Source organism: Danio rerio, chromosome 2, assembly GCF_052040795.2.
Source record: "Danio rerio strain M-AB ecotype USA chromosome 2, GRCz13ab, whole genome shotgun sequence".
Classification (NCBI taxonomy): domain Eukaryota; kingdom Metazoa; phylum Chordata; class Actinopteri; order Cypriniformes; family Danionidae; genus Danio; species Danio rerio.
In genome coordinates, this window is record NC_141022.1 from 61,530,001 (window position 1) to 61,547,035 (window position 17,035).

At 35.1% G+C, this 17,035-nt stretch overlaps 1 protein-coding gene across 6 annotated transcripts in view; it reads right to left on the reverse strand.

Moving 5' to 3' along the window:
- The window catches only part of tcf3a (transcription factor 3a), an 83,752-nt gene extending 72,386 nt beyond the window's left edge, over positions 1 to 11,366 (reverse strand). For 5 of the 6 annotated variants that reach the window (XR_015477530.1, XM_087238780.1, NM_131094.2 and 2 more), the window contains 3 exon segments: positions 11,058 to 11,366; positions 3,511 to 3,620; positions 379 to 442 (listed from right to left, as the gene is read on the reverse strand). Coding sequence is in view for 5 of the 6 variants with exons in the window: in XM_087238780.1 (XP_087094906.1) it covers positions 379 to 442; positions 3,511 to 3,564 (118 nt within the window). In the remaining variant the exon portion in view is untranslated. 6 annotated transcript variants of the gene reach the window in all.
- Positions 11,367 to 17,035: the final 5,669 nt, after the last annotated feature.

The window sequence follows — 17,035 nt, forward strand, 5'->3', positions numbered from 1 at the left end:
TACATTTAGCCCTGTCCAGTTTTGTCAGGAATGCATCCCAAGCCACCTCCTGAATTGGTTTGAGCGATCACATTTATATCCATCTCGAAAACATTTCAGAGGGTATTTAAACCTGTTGTTTTCACAATCAGAAAGCTATGTGATCAGCAATAAAATGCATGAGGTGACCATATGTAAACAGCTCCTAAGAGATTGTTTTACTAACTGATTCCAATTTATAAGTGATCTACCCAGCTCTTCTTGTTTCTTGCATTAAAATTGTGAAAATGTAAATGCTTCCATCCATGCAATTATTCTCAATCCTGAATGAGTCGTTTCTATAATCAGAGTCAAAGTTACTCAAGTCATGTTGAAGTGAGATAATGTAAAAGTGCCTACCGAACTGACTGCTGGGTATATTGGGGCCTCTGCTTTTCCCGTTTGACATTGGATGAGGGAACATCTATAAAAGAGAAAATCCTTTTAAAATAGAAAAACACACAGCAATATCATATATTTAAAAAAATATTGCAAGACTTAAAATGAAAATAAAGTAAAAAAAATCCAGCTCAAGCAGTTTATCAGTCTTAAAAACACAATAAACTCCAAAGAGGGCAATTAAAATTCTTCGTTTACATGAAACAACAAAAAACAACAACAGATTATTCAAACAATTACAGGAGTATGTATTAATTCCTATTTTAAAAATTCATGTTTTATTCATTGTTACTTGCTGTGACCATGTTATTATGATATTTTATAGTTATGTGTGTGTGTGTGTATATATATATATATATATATATATATATACATAGATGAGATGCCTTATTTTACATTTTTTGCATTATATATTTTATGTTAAATATATGGAAATCTTATTATTTACAAGCAAAGCATTGTTTAAATTTTAATAATAATAATAATAACATTTTAAAATGTGAGAAACAATGTGCCAAAATTCAGTGTAATGGATGGATTTATGTCAAAATGAAAACTTATAATTAGAGCTGCACAATTAATCGTTAAAAGATGGCGATCTCCATTCGACCCCCTAGACGATCTTAATTCTGGATTTCTACAATTCTGCCAATCATATTTTCAAGTTCAGGAGAGAAGAAAAGGCGGCTGCACAAGTCTTTTCATTGTTTCACACACGTTGCTCAGTGACACTGACACCTCCAAATGATGTTGAATGAGTCACATGCTGTATTTATAAGGTATAATTCACCTAAAAATGTCATTTTTGTCTTCATATAATGATGTTTTCGCGGCCGGGAAATCACACGTGACATGAGCTGCTGACCGTGAGCTGTTATTACAGAGAGGGCGCGCATGCGCTCTACTTAATGATGGACGCGCGTGCGTCTACTTTAGGGAGCAGAACCTGCATATGTTGCGAGTAACAGGTAATACAGCTGTAAATAATATTCAGTTTGTCAGAGTGAAACCAAAAGTGTGCACTTCATTTAAATGATCGTATCGCATTTTAGAGTTATGATTACGACAAGCATTTGATATGATTTTTCTTTCATAGCGAACCCACAGTTGTGCATGAAAATAAATGTTTACAATGTCAGTATAACTACTCTAGCCTGTATATTGTTGAATATAATCTGATAATGGCAAATGTCTGATTTTACCAGTGAATAAAATTGTCTAATATGACAGATTGCAAGCATATATCTCGAACATAATAATTCAACATCAGATTTATTATAAGTAGAATTATTTATAGAGACCAGTAGACCTACACATAATATTATTATCGATGTTGTGTCATATGTTTGTTTTTACCATACCTTTATTTTACATCTACAGAATCGTGAGAAAATCGTGATCTTTATTTGAAGCAAAAAAATAAATTAAAAAAATCACGATTCTCATTTTAGCCAGAATTGTGCAGCTCTACTTATATTATACATTCAATTATAAGTAAAAAAAGAACATTAATTATTTTATAAATTAGATTATTTTTATGTAAAACAATAATACTGAAAATATGTTTTGCGTACATACGTCGTTTGAAGAAAATTGGCAAAGTATACAATTTTATAAGAAGTATGCATTTATGTATTTTTTTTTATTTAATGCAATGTCAGCAACCAAGGCTATTTTCATGGCAGGAATCTTTCAACAATAAATATACAATTAAAAAATCAACAAACAAAATAAAACATAAATTAAATAAGATTTTTTGTGTTAATACATGATAAAAATCCTAAAATCTTTTCTGGTTTCACTTTGTTAATAATTTCCTTAAAAGAGTTCATTTCATAAAAAAGTCTTCTGGAATCAGTAAAAGCAGGACAGTCTAGTAAAATGTGTTTTATAGTAAGAGGAGTTTTGCAGCACAAACACTGAGTAGGGTTTTCACCTTGGAGCAAAAAACCATGTGTTATTCTCGTACGCCCAATACAACATCTGGTAAAAACTACTTGATCAAATCGATTGTTAAAATGTCTTAAAATTCTGTGTGAAATTTCAGGTTGGATTTCATGTAATTTTATAAGATAATTAATGCATAAATGAGGCAAAACTGTGATACAAAATCTTTTTATACAAAATGTAAATATTTGTTTTCCAAATCTGACAAGATCTAAGACATAAAACTATGACACTCTATTATAAACCTTATAGTGGGTGCCTTTAGTAATGCATTTATTATACATGCTTATCTTTTAACATTGAACATATTAAACTTTTTCTAATATCACTATATTTCATAATATTCTTGATTACATACTTTTATTATAAATAATGCATTTATTTCAGAAAAAAAAAATCACTGAAATCTTGCAAAAAAGTATTCAAAGTCGTTTTATACAATGAAAACGTGGCCCAACAATGTCCTTCAGTTATGACTACCATACAACTCAAAAAAAGACATTTGCTGATTGTTTAAATTACTTCTTTAAAAGGAGTTGAGTTCTCAAGTTTTTGGTAACTTAATTATGTTCAGTCCAGTTAAATTTGTATAAACGATTAAGTTAACTAAATTGATTTGTGTTGGGATCACATGAAGGAATTGTGTGTAACAGTGTACACAGAATAATGACGTTTGCTGTTTGTTTAAACTATTTACACACAATAAACTGAAACAACAATTCTTGAGTTTTTTTGGAATAACTTAATTATTTTATGTTCAGTCTACTTAAATTTGCTTAAACGATTAGATTAGCTGAATTGATTTGTGTTGAGACAGCATAAAAGGATTGTGTGGAACAGTGAATGCCATTTGCTGTTTGCTTAAACTATTTGTACACAATAAGCTAAAACAACACAATTCTTGAGTTTTTTTTAGACAACTTAATTCTTTTATGTTCAATCCACTTAAATTTGTAAAAAAAAAAAAAAAAAAAAAACTTAATAAGTTAACTTCCTTCATGCTTTCCCAACACAAATCGATTGTGTGGAACCCAGCATTTTCAACAGTGTACAACCCACTCACAATAATGCACTGCTGTTTAAGTATTGTGTATCAAAGCGCTTGGCATTTTAATGCAGACACAAAAGCCCAACTCCTCAACTTACAATACTGAAATCCAACAGGTCATTGAGCTCCATGTCGGTCCCCACCGTCGCCATCCTGATCTGCTTCTCTTGATAGACGTCTTTCTTTCAGCTCAAACAGCTTTACGATCCTGCAGAGAAAGAGACGCTTTCAGATCATCTCGCTTAAATGTATCTGGGCCTAGTAATCAAATCTGACATGCATGCGTACGACCCAAAATAATCCGCCTGCTGCTTCTATCTGAAGAACTACTCTACATTAGAGGCTTGCTATAATATCGTGTTTTCCCAGAATGCACCACATCTGAGCTCTCGAGCCCTGGGTTAACCACCAAAGCAGACCACCAGTGACTCTCCTACAACCACCCAAAGCTACACACAAACACACACACACACACACACACACACACACACAGCTAGAGTACGGGAACTAGTTAGTTGCACAAACAACTACTGGAATTAAAGACTGCATGTGAGACGTTGGAAAAATCAAGCATGCTAATTTATTTATATAGGAGGATTCAAATAAATAATTTTAATATACACAGTGAAACCCAAATATATTAATATCCCTGGCAAATTCTGATTTAAAGTTTTTGTTCGAATGTAAATAAAGGCTGAGAAATAGTTATTCCATGATGACGCCTCTTGAACGTCGTCTTGTTATCTTTAGGGAGAAGCCTGTGCCATTTCCATTAAAAAATAAATAAATATTGCTAGTTGAATAAAAGTATCCACGTCAGAATTTGCCAGAGATATGACCAATTTCGACTTGAATGAATATATAAAATAAATAGTATTTAACATTTAAAGTGGATCCTAAAACCAGAATTCTACTGAACAATAACAATATTTTTACAATAACATACAATATCAATATCAATATCAATATCAATCTATCTATCTGATAGAGCTGCATGATTAATCGAAAAAAAGATTGAGATCTCGATTCGACCCCCTAGACCACAGGTGTCAAACTCAGTTCCAAAAAGGCCGCAGCTCTGCACAGTTTAGTTCCAACCCTAATTAAACACACCTGATCAAACTAATTGAGTCCGTCAGGCTTGTTTGAAACCAACAGGCAAGAGTGTTGGAGCAGGGTTGAACTAAACTGTGCAGGGCTTCGGACCTCCAGAAATTGAGTTTGGCACCCCTGCCCTAGACGATCTTAATCCAGCATTTCTACGATTCTGTCAATCATATTCTCAATTTCAGGAGAGAAGCAAAGCACAAGTCTTTTCATTGTTTCACATACATTGCTCAGCAACATGTACACCTCCAAATGATGTTAAAAGAGTCACATACTTTATTTTTAAGGTATAATTCACCTAAAAATGTAATTTCTGTCTTCATAATGTATTCGGTCTGCATATCTGCATAGGTTGTAAATAACAGGTAATAGAGTTGTAAATAGCATTCAGTTTGCGAGACAGATTGATCGTTTGGGAGCTGCTCGAAAAGTATGAACTGCACTTAGCAGTGAAGATGAAACCGTGCACATCATTTAAATAATCATATCGCATTTTAGAGTTATGATTGGGACAAGTTTGTTAATGTTTTTTACTTCATAGCGAACACAAGAGTGTTGTGCATGAAAATAAACGTTTAACACTGTCAGTATAACTACTCTAGCCTAAATAAATGTTAATAATGCAAGACACAATGCAAGAGGGAATCTGATAATGACAAAGGTTACCAGTGAATAAATGGTCTAATAATGTTGTCAAGGACAAATGGCAAGCATATGTCTCAAACATAGTAATTTAACATCAGAATTATCAATAGTTGTATTCTGATGTCTTTACTGTGCATTAATGACCAGGACAAATGTAAAGTCTGTTCAAGTTCACCATTCAAAGTCTATAAAAAATTTAGCATTTTAACCAATAATAGACCTACACATAATATTATTGTTGTTGTTTTACTATATGTTTGAGAAATAACAATAATATTAGACTAATCATATTAACCTTTATTTTACATCTAAAGAATCGTGGGAAAATCGTGATTTTTATTTATTTATTGCCTAAAAAATGATTCTCATTTTAGCCAGAATTGTGCAGATCTACTATCTAAGCAATATCACATACCATTGCAACATGCGAGTAAATCAGCACTGCTGTGATTCATGCCATAGTAAATCCAAGCAGTGATGATACACAACATTATAGCTGTGTTATGAGCATGATATTACATTTATACAACAGTTTGACAGCATCAGTGAGTAAATAAAAACAAACTACGTAGTGTCTCAAAAACCCTTTTGTGTGAGGAAGTCAAGAAACTACTTTCTTCTGGCACAAATTCGTGGATCTAACATATGGATTATAAAATCTAGCACATTTATTACTGGCCAAATAGCCATTGCTAATTTAAAAAGCCACTTAGTAATTAGAAGTTGACATTACATTGGTCAACAATATAAAGCATCTAACTAAAAAGAGTCAGAATAAACCAAGATTGTGTATAGCATAAATTTTATAAAAGTGTAAAACTTAACACTGGAGACAAATCTGTTTGATCTGGAGCAAATAATAGATGGGTGTAGCCAAGTATTGCTTAAGATATATCTAGAAATAATCATATTTCACATTTAGTTACTATACAGATTAACCCTATTAATCAAATCCAGCATTTCTACGATTCTGCCAATCACATTTTCAAGTTCAGGAGAGAAGCAAAGGCAGCCACACAAGTCTTTACCTTGTTTTACAAATGACGTTCAGCAACATGGACACCTTATTTATAAGGTATAATTCACCCAAAAATGTCATTTCTGTCTTCAGGTATTCGCCTCCGCAAAATCACACCTGGCATGAGCTGACCGTAAGCTGTTACCACAGAGAGTGCGGGCGCACGCCTATGAATAGAGTCTGCTTTAGAGAACAGAATCTGCATAGACTGTGAATAACAGGTAATAAAGTTGTGAATAGCATTCAGTTTGTGGCACAGAGCGATCGCCGCGCTGGAAGTATGAGATGCACTTAGCAATGAAAATGAAACCGAAAGCGCGCACATAATTTAAACAATCATAATGCATTTTAAAGTAATGATTACGACAAGCATGTAATGTTTTTCTTTTATAGCGCACACAGAGTGTTGTGCATGAGAATAAATGCTTAAAGGGCCATGAAACCCCCTCGTTTCAGCAGGGTGTTTTCACACCTCTTCTTTGGAAAAAGTCAGAAAAGTGGGGGTGTCCAGCTCTGTTTAGGGGGGAGTGTCGGAGAAACTAAAGTGGGAGGGTGTGGGAGTGTCTATTTGGGCACGCGCGAGTTTCAGTCAAAATACACAGGAGAAAGGGATGGTGTTTAACCTACATGGACATCTGTAGTCGAATTATTTGCCAAATTATTAAATGTCGGACTTTAACTGCAGTTCGGCTCTTTCATTCAGGGAATTCATTCATGCCCCTCGCGACAAATGAGATATTTGATTCGAGGATCTGCTCTAAGCGTGTATTTTTCATGCAATGTTTGATACCGCACGGCGAATGACGGAAAAAAAACTCCGCATTTCCCGGAAACTTAGATGCACACAGCAGGTAGCGTCCGAAAGCCGCGTGTGTTATTCCGGTCACAAAATGCGGTGCTAACATGTTTGCACTCAATGCAATAGTTAACTTATTTGATACGAACAAACTGAATATACAAAGAGCACTGGTCGCTCACTTACCAAATCTGTAGAGACAGGACAATCACCAGCAACTAGAGCCGCGTCTTTATGAAGAGAAGACTACATCCGGAATCCGGATTTCAGCGTTTGCAGATGAGAACAGCTCTCAGGTAAACAATAATCCCCCTTAGACACGTAAATTATTGTTGTCGAGCGTCGCGTACACTGTAATCCACACGTGATCCAGATACGCTCTCACAGAGAGAAAATGAAAACGAAACTTAATGGCAGCAAACTGTAAAAGCAACACTTCACGCTTGTTTTGCCAACACAACGTGGCGTCTCTGTGGTGTAAAGACGGTGACACTAATGAATATTAATGAAGTTGCACAATAGAGCGCGCTGATTGGTTTGAACCAAGCCTAACTCATGCATTAATGCATCACACTGTAAGACGTAATAAGGCACACTCTGGCACAGACGCCCAGTCTGCACGCTGGAATACAACGCTATTATGTCATGACCGTGACGCAGCTTCAAAAATTCGTTTCAAACAGGAAGTACGAATTTGCTTGAAATAACGCAAAAACAACCAATTTACACTTTTTTGTGAAATATAGGTGTCCTAATAGTGTTTTTAGCAGTGTGGGACACATATACCACTGTCAACAGCTCAAAAAATGTGTTTTGGTGTTTCGTGACCCTTTAACAGGGTCAGTATAACTACTCCAGCCTATATAATGTTAAATTTAATGCAAGAGGGAATCTGATAATGACAAATGTCCGATTGTACCAGAAGAAAAAAAAAAAGTCTAATATTGTTGTCAATGACAGATTGAAAGCACTTCTCGAGAATAATAATTTAACATCAGAAATATTAATAGTTGTATTCTGATGTCTTTACTGTGCATTAATAATAACCAGGACAAATGTAAAGTCTGTTCAAGGCCACCATTCAAAGTCTATTCAAAATTTAGCATTTTAACCAACAGTAGACCTATACATAATATTATTGTTGTTGTTTTACCATATGCGTGAGAAATAACAATAATAATAGCCTACTCATTTTAACCTTTATTTTACATCTATGGAATAGCGAGAAAATTGTGATTTTTATTTAAAGCCAAAAAAATTTTGATTCTCATTTTAGCCAGAATCGTGCAGCTTTAATGCAGATATGCAGCAGATTCCAGAATAAGTGTCTGTGAGAAGGTTGCTCTCGGTAGGGAAAGCACCGAACTTTAAGTCTTATCTTTGAAACAAGTACAACACATTTTCAAATAGACAATATCCTCATGAATAAGCTGCAAATTTGGAACATAAATACATTATAGGATAAAAACAGCCTCAAAAATGCAATGTGTTGTATTATTAATAGTGGAAGATCACACAGATTCCAGCCAATCACAATCGAGAACCAAAAGGAACTGGTGTGCGACTAAACAAACACTCAAATATACACATGCATAATAATAAAACATAGTTTAATTGCTACTACATATTTTTAATTCCTGATAAATGTTGACTAAAGTACAGTTGCAATCAGAATTATTAGCCCCCTTTTGAATTTTTATTTTGTTTTTAAATATTTCCCAAATGATGTTTAACAGAGTCAGGAAATGTTCACAGTATGTCTAATAATATTTTTCCTTCTAGAGAAACTCTTATTTCGGCTAGAATAAAAGCTGATAGTCTACAGAACAAACCATCATTATACAATAACTTGCCTAATTACCCTAGTCTGCCTAGTTAAACTGCATTAACCTAGTTAAGCCCTTAAATGTCACTTTAGGCTGTATAGAAGTGTCCTAAAATATATCTAGTAAAATATTATTTACTCTCATCATGGCAAAGATAAAATAAACTAGTTATTATAGATGAGTTATTAAAACTATCATGTTTAGAAATGTGTTGAAAAAAAAAATCTTCTCTCCGTTAAACAGAAATTGGGGAAAATAATAAAAGTAGGGGGGGGGTAATAATAGTGGGATTTAGCAATTCTGATTGCAACTGTATATCAGGACTGCAACCATATATATTAACACTTGGATATGGTGTGTGAATGACATCCTTTTTATTAGAAAACACCTTTATTTTGCATTAAAAATGCAAATGTCATGTCACCAAAACTTGCCAGCTAAAGCGACATGCCTCAATCTGACACTTTTCCTCTTAATTCATGAACGAACTCATTACACATCAGCACCACATCACAGTCACAAAGAAAGTGAGAAGCTTCATCCAAGAATACATTTGTCATCGTCACTTTGCTAATAACACCTCCACTGAATTCATAATCAGCGCCTCCATTGACAATCAACAGGTAGATGCCTGTGCAACATTAAATAGCATAATATACTGCGGTTTAAAGTCACAGGAGGACATTGAAGGGTGCATATTTTTAGGTCAGAGATGTAAAAGATAAAAGTCTGTAAAAAAAAAAAAAAAAAAAACTTAGTAATTGGTGTATCATTTGGAAATGTTATTTCAAATTTCACACAACTCTTCTGGATCTGACTATATGGTAACATTTCTCCAATGTAAAGGCTGAATATATCTTCAGTCTCACACGATCCTTCAGAAATCATTCATAATTTGATGACGTGATGACCAAGAACAAATGCTATGATTTTAACAGTTGTGCTGCATATATTAGTGTGAAGTATTAAAATATTTTAGTTTTATGCTAAATAAAAGTAGAAAAGATCAGCATGTTCCAAACATTTTAGTGACATTATAAATGTGTTTTTTTTTACCAATATAATTCTTAGAATCACAGTTTAAGGTTAAAAAAAAAACTTAGTGACTGTAAACTTGTCAAAAGTGATGCATCACATAGAAATACACCAACAATGATTATTGCATCACCATTTTTGAAAAATACAGTTAACATGAATATTAGTAAGAATGCTCTAATATTTCAAAACCAAGCAATATTACATAATTTGTAATTATAATAAATGTTTTGAGCATGCTGCATGTGTACATAGTTTAGTGACATCCATGTAACATAGCAGCCATGGGAATGTTGTTTTGGACACCCAGCATGACATTAGCATTGATTTGTTTACATATAACATCATGATATGCCTCAAGAAACTCAACTCAACACCTCATGGCCATCAATAACACCGTGGTTCTTCTAGTTCCAGTGTCACAACACGTGCATGCCTGCAGCGTTACACATCCAGCATCCCAAATATTCCACAATAAAGTCTGTGCATTGAGTGTGATCAGCAACAGGCCGAACCACATGAAGACTTCAGGCCACGTTCACCCTACATGGAGAACAAGACCCCCCTCACCCCCCACCCAAAGCCTCAACACAAAGAAACACACGCTCCTCGACAGACAAACTTTGAAAACTACACGAGAACAAGCAGAACTAACACTCAATAAGAGGGAACACATCGCATGTAGACACCAACTTGAGTATTCCAGACAGGAAAAGGTGGGAAAGCCATTCCCAAAAGAGTAACAAGTAAAGTTATTTCCACCAAAGAAAACTCAAATAAGGAGCCAGAACACAGGGCGGACTGCAAACACATGGAGATTCAGTAAACAATCAAAGTAGAACACTTCAGATTAACTTATATTTAAATCAGAATGTGAACTTTAATGCGTTATAACTACCAAAACCTCTAATAATCACACGAAAGAGGTTGTATATGCGGTATAAAGTTATAAACACACAATTATTGTGGTGAAAACAGGCTATAAAGCGGATTTTAAACTTGACACTGTTGCCAGTATTGAACAAAGAAGCCGTTTCCTCTGGACTAGAACCCACACACACACACACACACACACACACACATACTGAAGCTCATAGACAAAACACTTCACACACATTGGGTATGCATCAAAAGTTGGTTAATTACACCACAACCATTGAAGACAACAATAAAGCACGTTTCCACGTGTAAAACCGAATAAACGTGGTAAATACTCACTGTTTCTCGCGTCACGCGCGCGGCATCCAGCGGGAGAGAAACGCGCTTCAGCCTGAGAGGAAAAACAGAAAAGTTGGGGGACAAAATTTCCCCCCTCCGTGTCTCAGGTCCCGCTAAATCACGGTGCAAAATGCGTCCTATTTCCCGGCAGACGCGAACAGTCCGCGTAGACAAGTGTTACGATGTAATAGTGCTCAAATGTAACTCTGTTTAAAGTTCTATTCTAATTATTTTGGGCGCTACAAATGTAACATCTCATCTTCAGAGGAGACATTTTAGCACCGTCCACATTGTCAGCCCCAACAGTGTAATCCTCCGCGCGGAGGGGAGACGTTAGAGCGGTGTCCGATTTCAAACGCCCAGAAAACTAGTACTGCGTTAATCGCGCGATTACTTTGATATTTAATCCACAACCAACACAATTAAAACGCCAAAAATCAGCGACGACAGTATATGTAACTTTATCCTGATATTTCCCGATTGTGCTTTAAATCACGCAGTACTAGACTCGCGCGCGGAATGACACGACGCACTGTTGAAGAGCGATGGACTGAGAAAAAGTGCGAGATGGCACGATAGACCCACTGAGTGGACCAATAGCGATCGGGGAAAGTTTGATTGACGTATTCAGTGGCCAATCGAAGCTCGTGTTAACACGAAAGCCAAGCCTCTCTTCCATGCACACCCTAGCCAGGTTTTAAAAGAATGGCAACAGGAAGCCATGGAATACTGTTGTGTTTTGTTGTTTGGTAAATGCTAATGTTTACCGCTAACCGCTCAAACTAACTTGAAATGAATTCGACTCGAAACATAACATTGTTATTATTACAGTTAGACTAATTTAAAGTCAAACAGATTATATCACAAAAACAAAAGTGCGGTGTACGCAAGGTGTTTAGATGTGGTCTTTATAAAGAGCAGAATGGGGTCAAACATGTGGCAATAACTCAAAACAATGCCATTACTGAGTATAATTACCTGACATCACTGTTACTACCACAGTGCTTTGAGTTTGTATATGTTTAGATGAATTAATTCAATGAGGTATACTAAAACTACGAGCGTCAACTTTTTGTATTACTCTATTTTTATTTTTGCAACACTATAGTACTATATTTTCCCAGAGATGGGTTGCGGCTGGAAGGGAATCCACTGCGTAAAAACTTGCTGGATAAATTGGCGGTTCATTCTGCTGTGGCGACCCCGGATTAATAAAGGGACTAAGCCGACAAGAAAATGAATGAATGTATAGTACTATATATAGTAGAACTTATTATATATATATATATATATGTGTGTGTGTGTGTGTGAGTTCATATTTGCTTTGCAAAATACATTTTTGCATACTATGAATATGAATATATTTGTGTAAATAAATGCATGACTACTGTATAAAATATATTTCTTTATATGTATAAATATATATGAAGAGTTCAGATGCAAAAACCTCTAAGTGCTGTCTGAAATTTTCATAGAAAATTACTATTTTTCCCAGACTCCTGTTTATGTTGAGTTATTTCATTTTAAAGACCTTTAAAATAGCGTATTCTTTGCCATAAACTTGAAACGACTGTTTCTACATACAGGAGCCTGATAAAAATGCTAATTTTTAATGACAATTTCAAATGGCTTTTAGGGGTTTTTGCATCTGAACTCTTATTTACAGGAGCTCAACTGCGCATTTACTGATGGGTATGTGTCTTCAACTTTTGCACTTATACTTGCAACTTTTTTATATACATATACACATAAATATACACAGTACACATGTATATATTATGCAAATTCAAAATATTTTCTTGGATGCAATTTATCATTTGACATCGCTAATATATATAGTAATTCTTTTTACATTTTAAACATAGGCAATACAGTGGCGCAGTAGGTAGTGCTGTCGCCTCACAGCAAGAAGGTCGCTGGTTCGAGCCTCGGCTGGGTCAGTTGGCGTTTCTGTGTGGAGTTTGTATGTTCTCCCTGTGTTTGCGTGGGTTTTGTCCGGGTGCTCTGGTTTCTCCTACAGGCCAAAGCCATGTGATACAGGTGAATTGGGTAGGCTAAATTGGCCGTATGAGTGTGTGTGTGGATGTTTCCCAAAGATGGGTTGCAGCTGGAAGGGCATCCGATGCATAAAAACATGTTGGATAAGTTGGCGGTTGATTCAGCTGTGGTGACCCCGGATTAATAAAGAGACTAAGCCAAACAGAAAATAAATGAATGAATGAATTTTAAACACAACAGTCTTAAGTAATTTCCAATCACTAATTTATTTTCTATTCGCCGTGATGACAACAATATTTTAGTAGCAAAAAAAAACAAACTATCATATTATTGACCTTAAAAGTTATCTCAAAATAAAACAATAAGAACAGTTTTAATTAAGCCAGACAAAAATAAATAAGACTTTCTATAGTAAAAAATAATATGAGATACTCTGGAAAATCTGCCAATACTGCTATATTAAACAGCATTTTAGGAAAACAATTCAAATATATATTCTAGCAGTGAAAACCAATCTGATAACATGTGACACATTTGCGAAAGCAATAAGCTTGTTTCTTTTTCCACCTCGGCTCTGTTAAAACAGCGAGCTGGTGTAAAGGCAGCGTTAGCACTTCCTAAATCTATCTTAGATTTGCAGAGCAACACCTTGGATGATCTAAAAGTAAAAGAGCTATAATCAGAAGTGCAGCGGAGCAAATGGCTTCAGCTGGAGGTGTGAAAGGGACTTTGAGGGCCACTAAACTGGAGGAAGCTCCAACATTTGGTGTTGCGGTGGGAAAACAGAAGCCGTGTGGGCCCAGTGTGCCTCTAAGCCCTTTAACTGGTGTTTTTTGAGGTCACTGCGGTGCAGAAACCACACCAGGGGGAATTAATATGAACAAACAGCAACCTGATGATTCATTTGTGTAATATAGTGAAACACTGGCATTTTCTGATGAGAACGAGTCCAGGTAAACACTGACATTAAAGGCAACACATCATTGACCCTGTTTACTTGCTTTCATGCTGTTTTTTTTTAAATAATAAAACACACATGAGAATTTATCATTAACAACAACAAAAAATATCCCTACTTCCCTACTTTTTAAATTTTCGTTAAGGATTCACAACTACAATTACAGATGCAGAAAATCTGAAGAATTATAAAATGATTGATGAGCATAGGCACATACAAAACTGATCAAAGACAATGAATAAATAAATAAATGCACAAATATATAAATAAAAAACATCAACACGTCATCCAAACTTATATGCACAATAATATCAGGTTAAAAAAAAAAAAATGAATAAAAAAAATAATAATAATAACACAGTCATCCAAAAATAATATTAGGTGTAAAAAAAATAAACAAAAAATAAATAAAAAAACAACACCACAGTCATCCAAACGAATATGCATAATAATTTCAGGTATAAAAATAAATAAATAAATGAATAAATAAATAAATAAACAAAAACAACACAGTCATCTAACGATAATATCAGGTGTAAAAATAAATAAGTTAATAAATAAATAAATAAACAACAACACAGTCATCTAACGATAATATCAGGTGTAAAAATAAATAAATAAATAAATAAACAACAACACAGTCATCTAACGATAATATCAGGTGTAAAAATAAATAAATAAATAAATGAATAACTGAAAAGTTTTTAAAAACACCAACACAGTCTTCCAAATGAATATGCACAATAATATCAGGTGTAAAAATAATAAATAAATAAATAAACAACAACATAGTCATCCAACGATAATATGTGTAAAAAATAAATAAATAAATGAATAAATAAATAAAAATATCAACACAGTCATCCAATGATAATATCGGGTGTAAAATAATAAACAAAAAATAAATAAAATAAACAACAACACGGTCATCCAAATGAATATGCACAATAATATCAGGTGTAAAAAAAATAAATAAATGAATAAATAAATAAACAAAAACAACAACACAGTCATCCAATGATAATATCAGGTGTCAAAAATAAATAAATTAATAAATGAATAAATAAATAACAACACAGCCATCCAATGATAATATCAGGTGTAAAATAAATAAATAAATAATAAATAAAAAAATAATTACATATATATGTATATCGCCTCACAGCAAGAAGGTCACTGGTTCAAGCCTCGGCTCAGTTGGCGTTTCTGTGTGGAGTTTGCATGTTCTCCCTGCATTCGCGTGGGTTTCCTCCGATGCTCTGGTTTCCCACACAGTCCAAACACATGCGGTACAGGTGAATTGGGTAGGCTAAATTGTCCGTAGTGTATGAGTGTGTGTGTGAATGGATGTTTCCCAGAGATGAGTTCTCAATTTATACCGAGTGGAAATGAAAGTGACATTTCTGAATGAGCAATATATTCAGACTTTAAGAAGAATTCACTTTAATAAATAATCAAGAAGAAGGAATCCGAGGTTTCTAGAAGTCACCAGAAGTTCCTTGCATTGTGTGTTGGATTTTCTCCAGTTTAATCAAATGAAAAATGCCTTTAATCCACAAGGATGTAGGCGATTATACTTTATCACACAATTTAATATCTTTTTTCATGCTTGTATTGTTTTGTTTTTAAGAAATATACACTTGTGCAACATAATACTGGTTTTGTGCTATATTTAAAGTCCAATCAAATGGATAAAATCAAGTTTCTCCCCTACAGAATTCTTTTCTCGCTGAATATCTGGATTTGCTCAGAAATATGTCACGTTAAGGAAGCAGAAAGGGTTGTGAATGCTCCACATTGACAGCCTAATGCCAGATAATGGTGCAAATGGCTGAAGATTACATTACAGGAGAAAAGCAGCAAGATCAAGCCTCATTCTAAACATTAAGGTCAGATCTCTCTCTCTCTCTCTATTTAGTGCATTAAGAGTAAAGGAGACTCGTCCGGTCTGATGAGGAGCTTTAGCTGTATTTGTGGACCAGACAACAGCATCATGTCAGTAGAGCACTAATCCACTGAAAAACACACACACATACACACGTGTTAGACAGGTTAACCCTGCAGCAATAGAGAATTTAACCCCGCGTGAAGCTTTACAGAATTATTTATAGATTGTTGACCAGACAATACACAGTTTGATTCAGTGAAGCCAATGTAAATAAAAAAACAATGGTATGTTGGATGCATACAAATATACAGCCTCTTTAATTCATTTACTCATTGTCCTTTGGTTTAGTCTCTATTTCAGAAGTTGCCAGTGACCTTTTTATACCAGGTTGGACCCACTTTTGCCTTCAGAACTGCTTTAATCCTTCATGGCAGAAATTCAACAAGGCACTTGAAATATTCCTCAAAGATTTTGCTCCATATTGTCATGATAGCATCACGCAGTTGCTGCAGATTTGTCGGCTGCACATCCATGATGCCAATCTCCTGTTCCACCACATCCCAAAGCTGCTCTATTGGATTGAGCTCTGGTGACTGTGGAGGCCATTTGAGTACAGTGAACTCATCGTCATGTTCAAGAAACCAGTCTGAGATGATTGAGCTTTATGACATGGTGTGTTATCCTGCTGGAAGTAGCCATCAGAAGATAAGTACACTGTGTCCAAGGGATGGACATGGTCAGCAGCAATACTCAGGTAGGCTGTGGCATTGATACTCAATTGGTACTAATGGACCCAAAGAAAATCTCCCCCACACCATTACACCACCACCAGCCTGAACCGCTGATACAAGGCAGGATGATCCATGCTTTCATGTTGTTGACGCCAAATTCTGCCCTGAGCATCTGAATGTGTCAGAGAAATGGAGACTCATCAGATTCTCCAACCTTCTATTGTCCAGTTTTGGTGAGTCTGTGTGAATTGTAGCCTCAGTTTCCTGTTCTTAGCTGACAGGAGCGGCACCCGGTGTGGTCTTCTGCTGCTGTAGCCCATCCGCCTCAAGGTTGGACGTGTTGTGTGTTCAGAGATGCTCTTCTGCAGAGCTCGGTTGTAGCGAGTGCTTATTTGAGTTACTG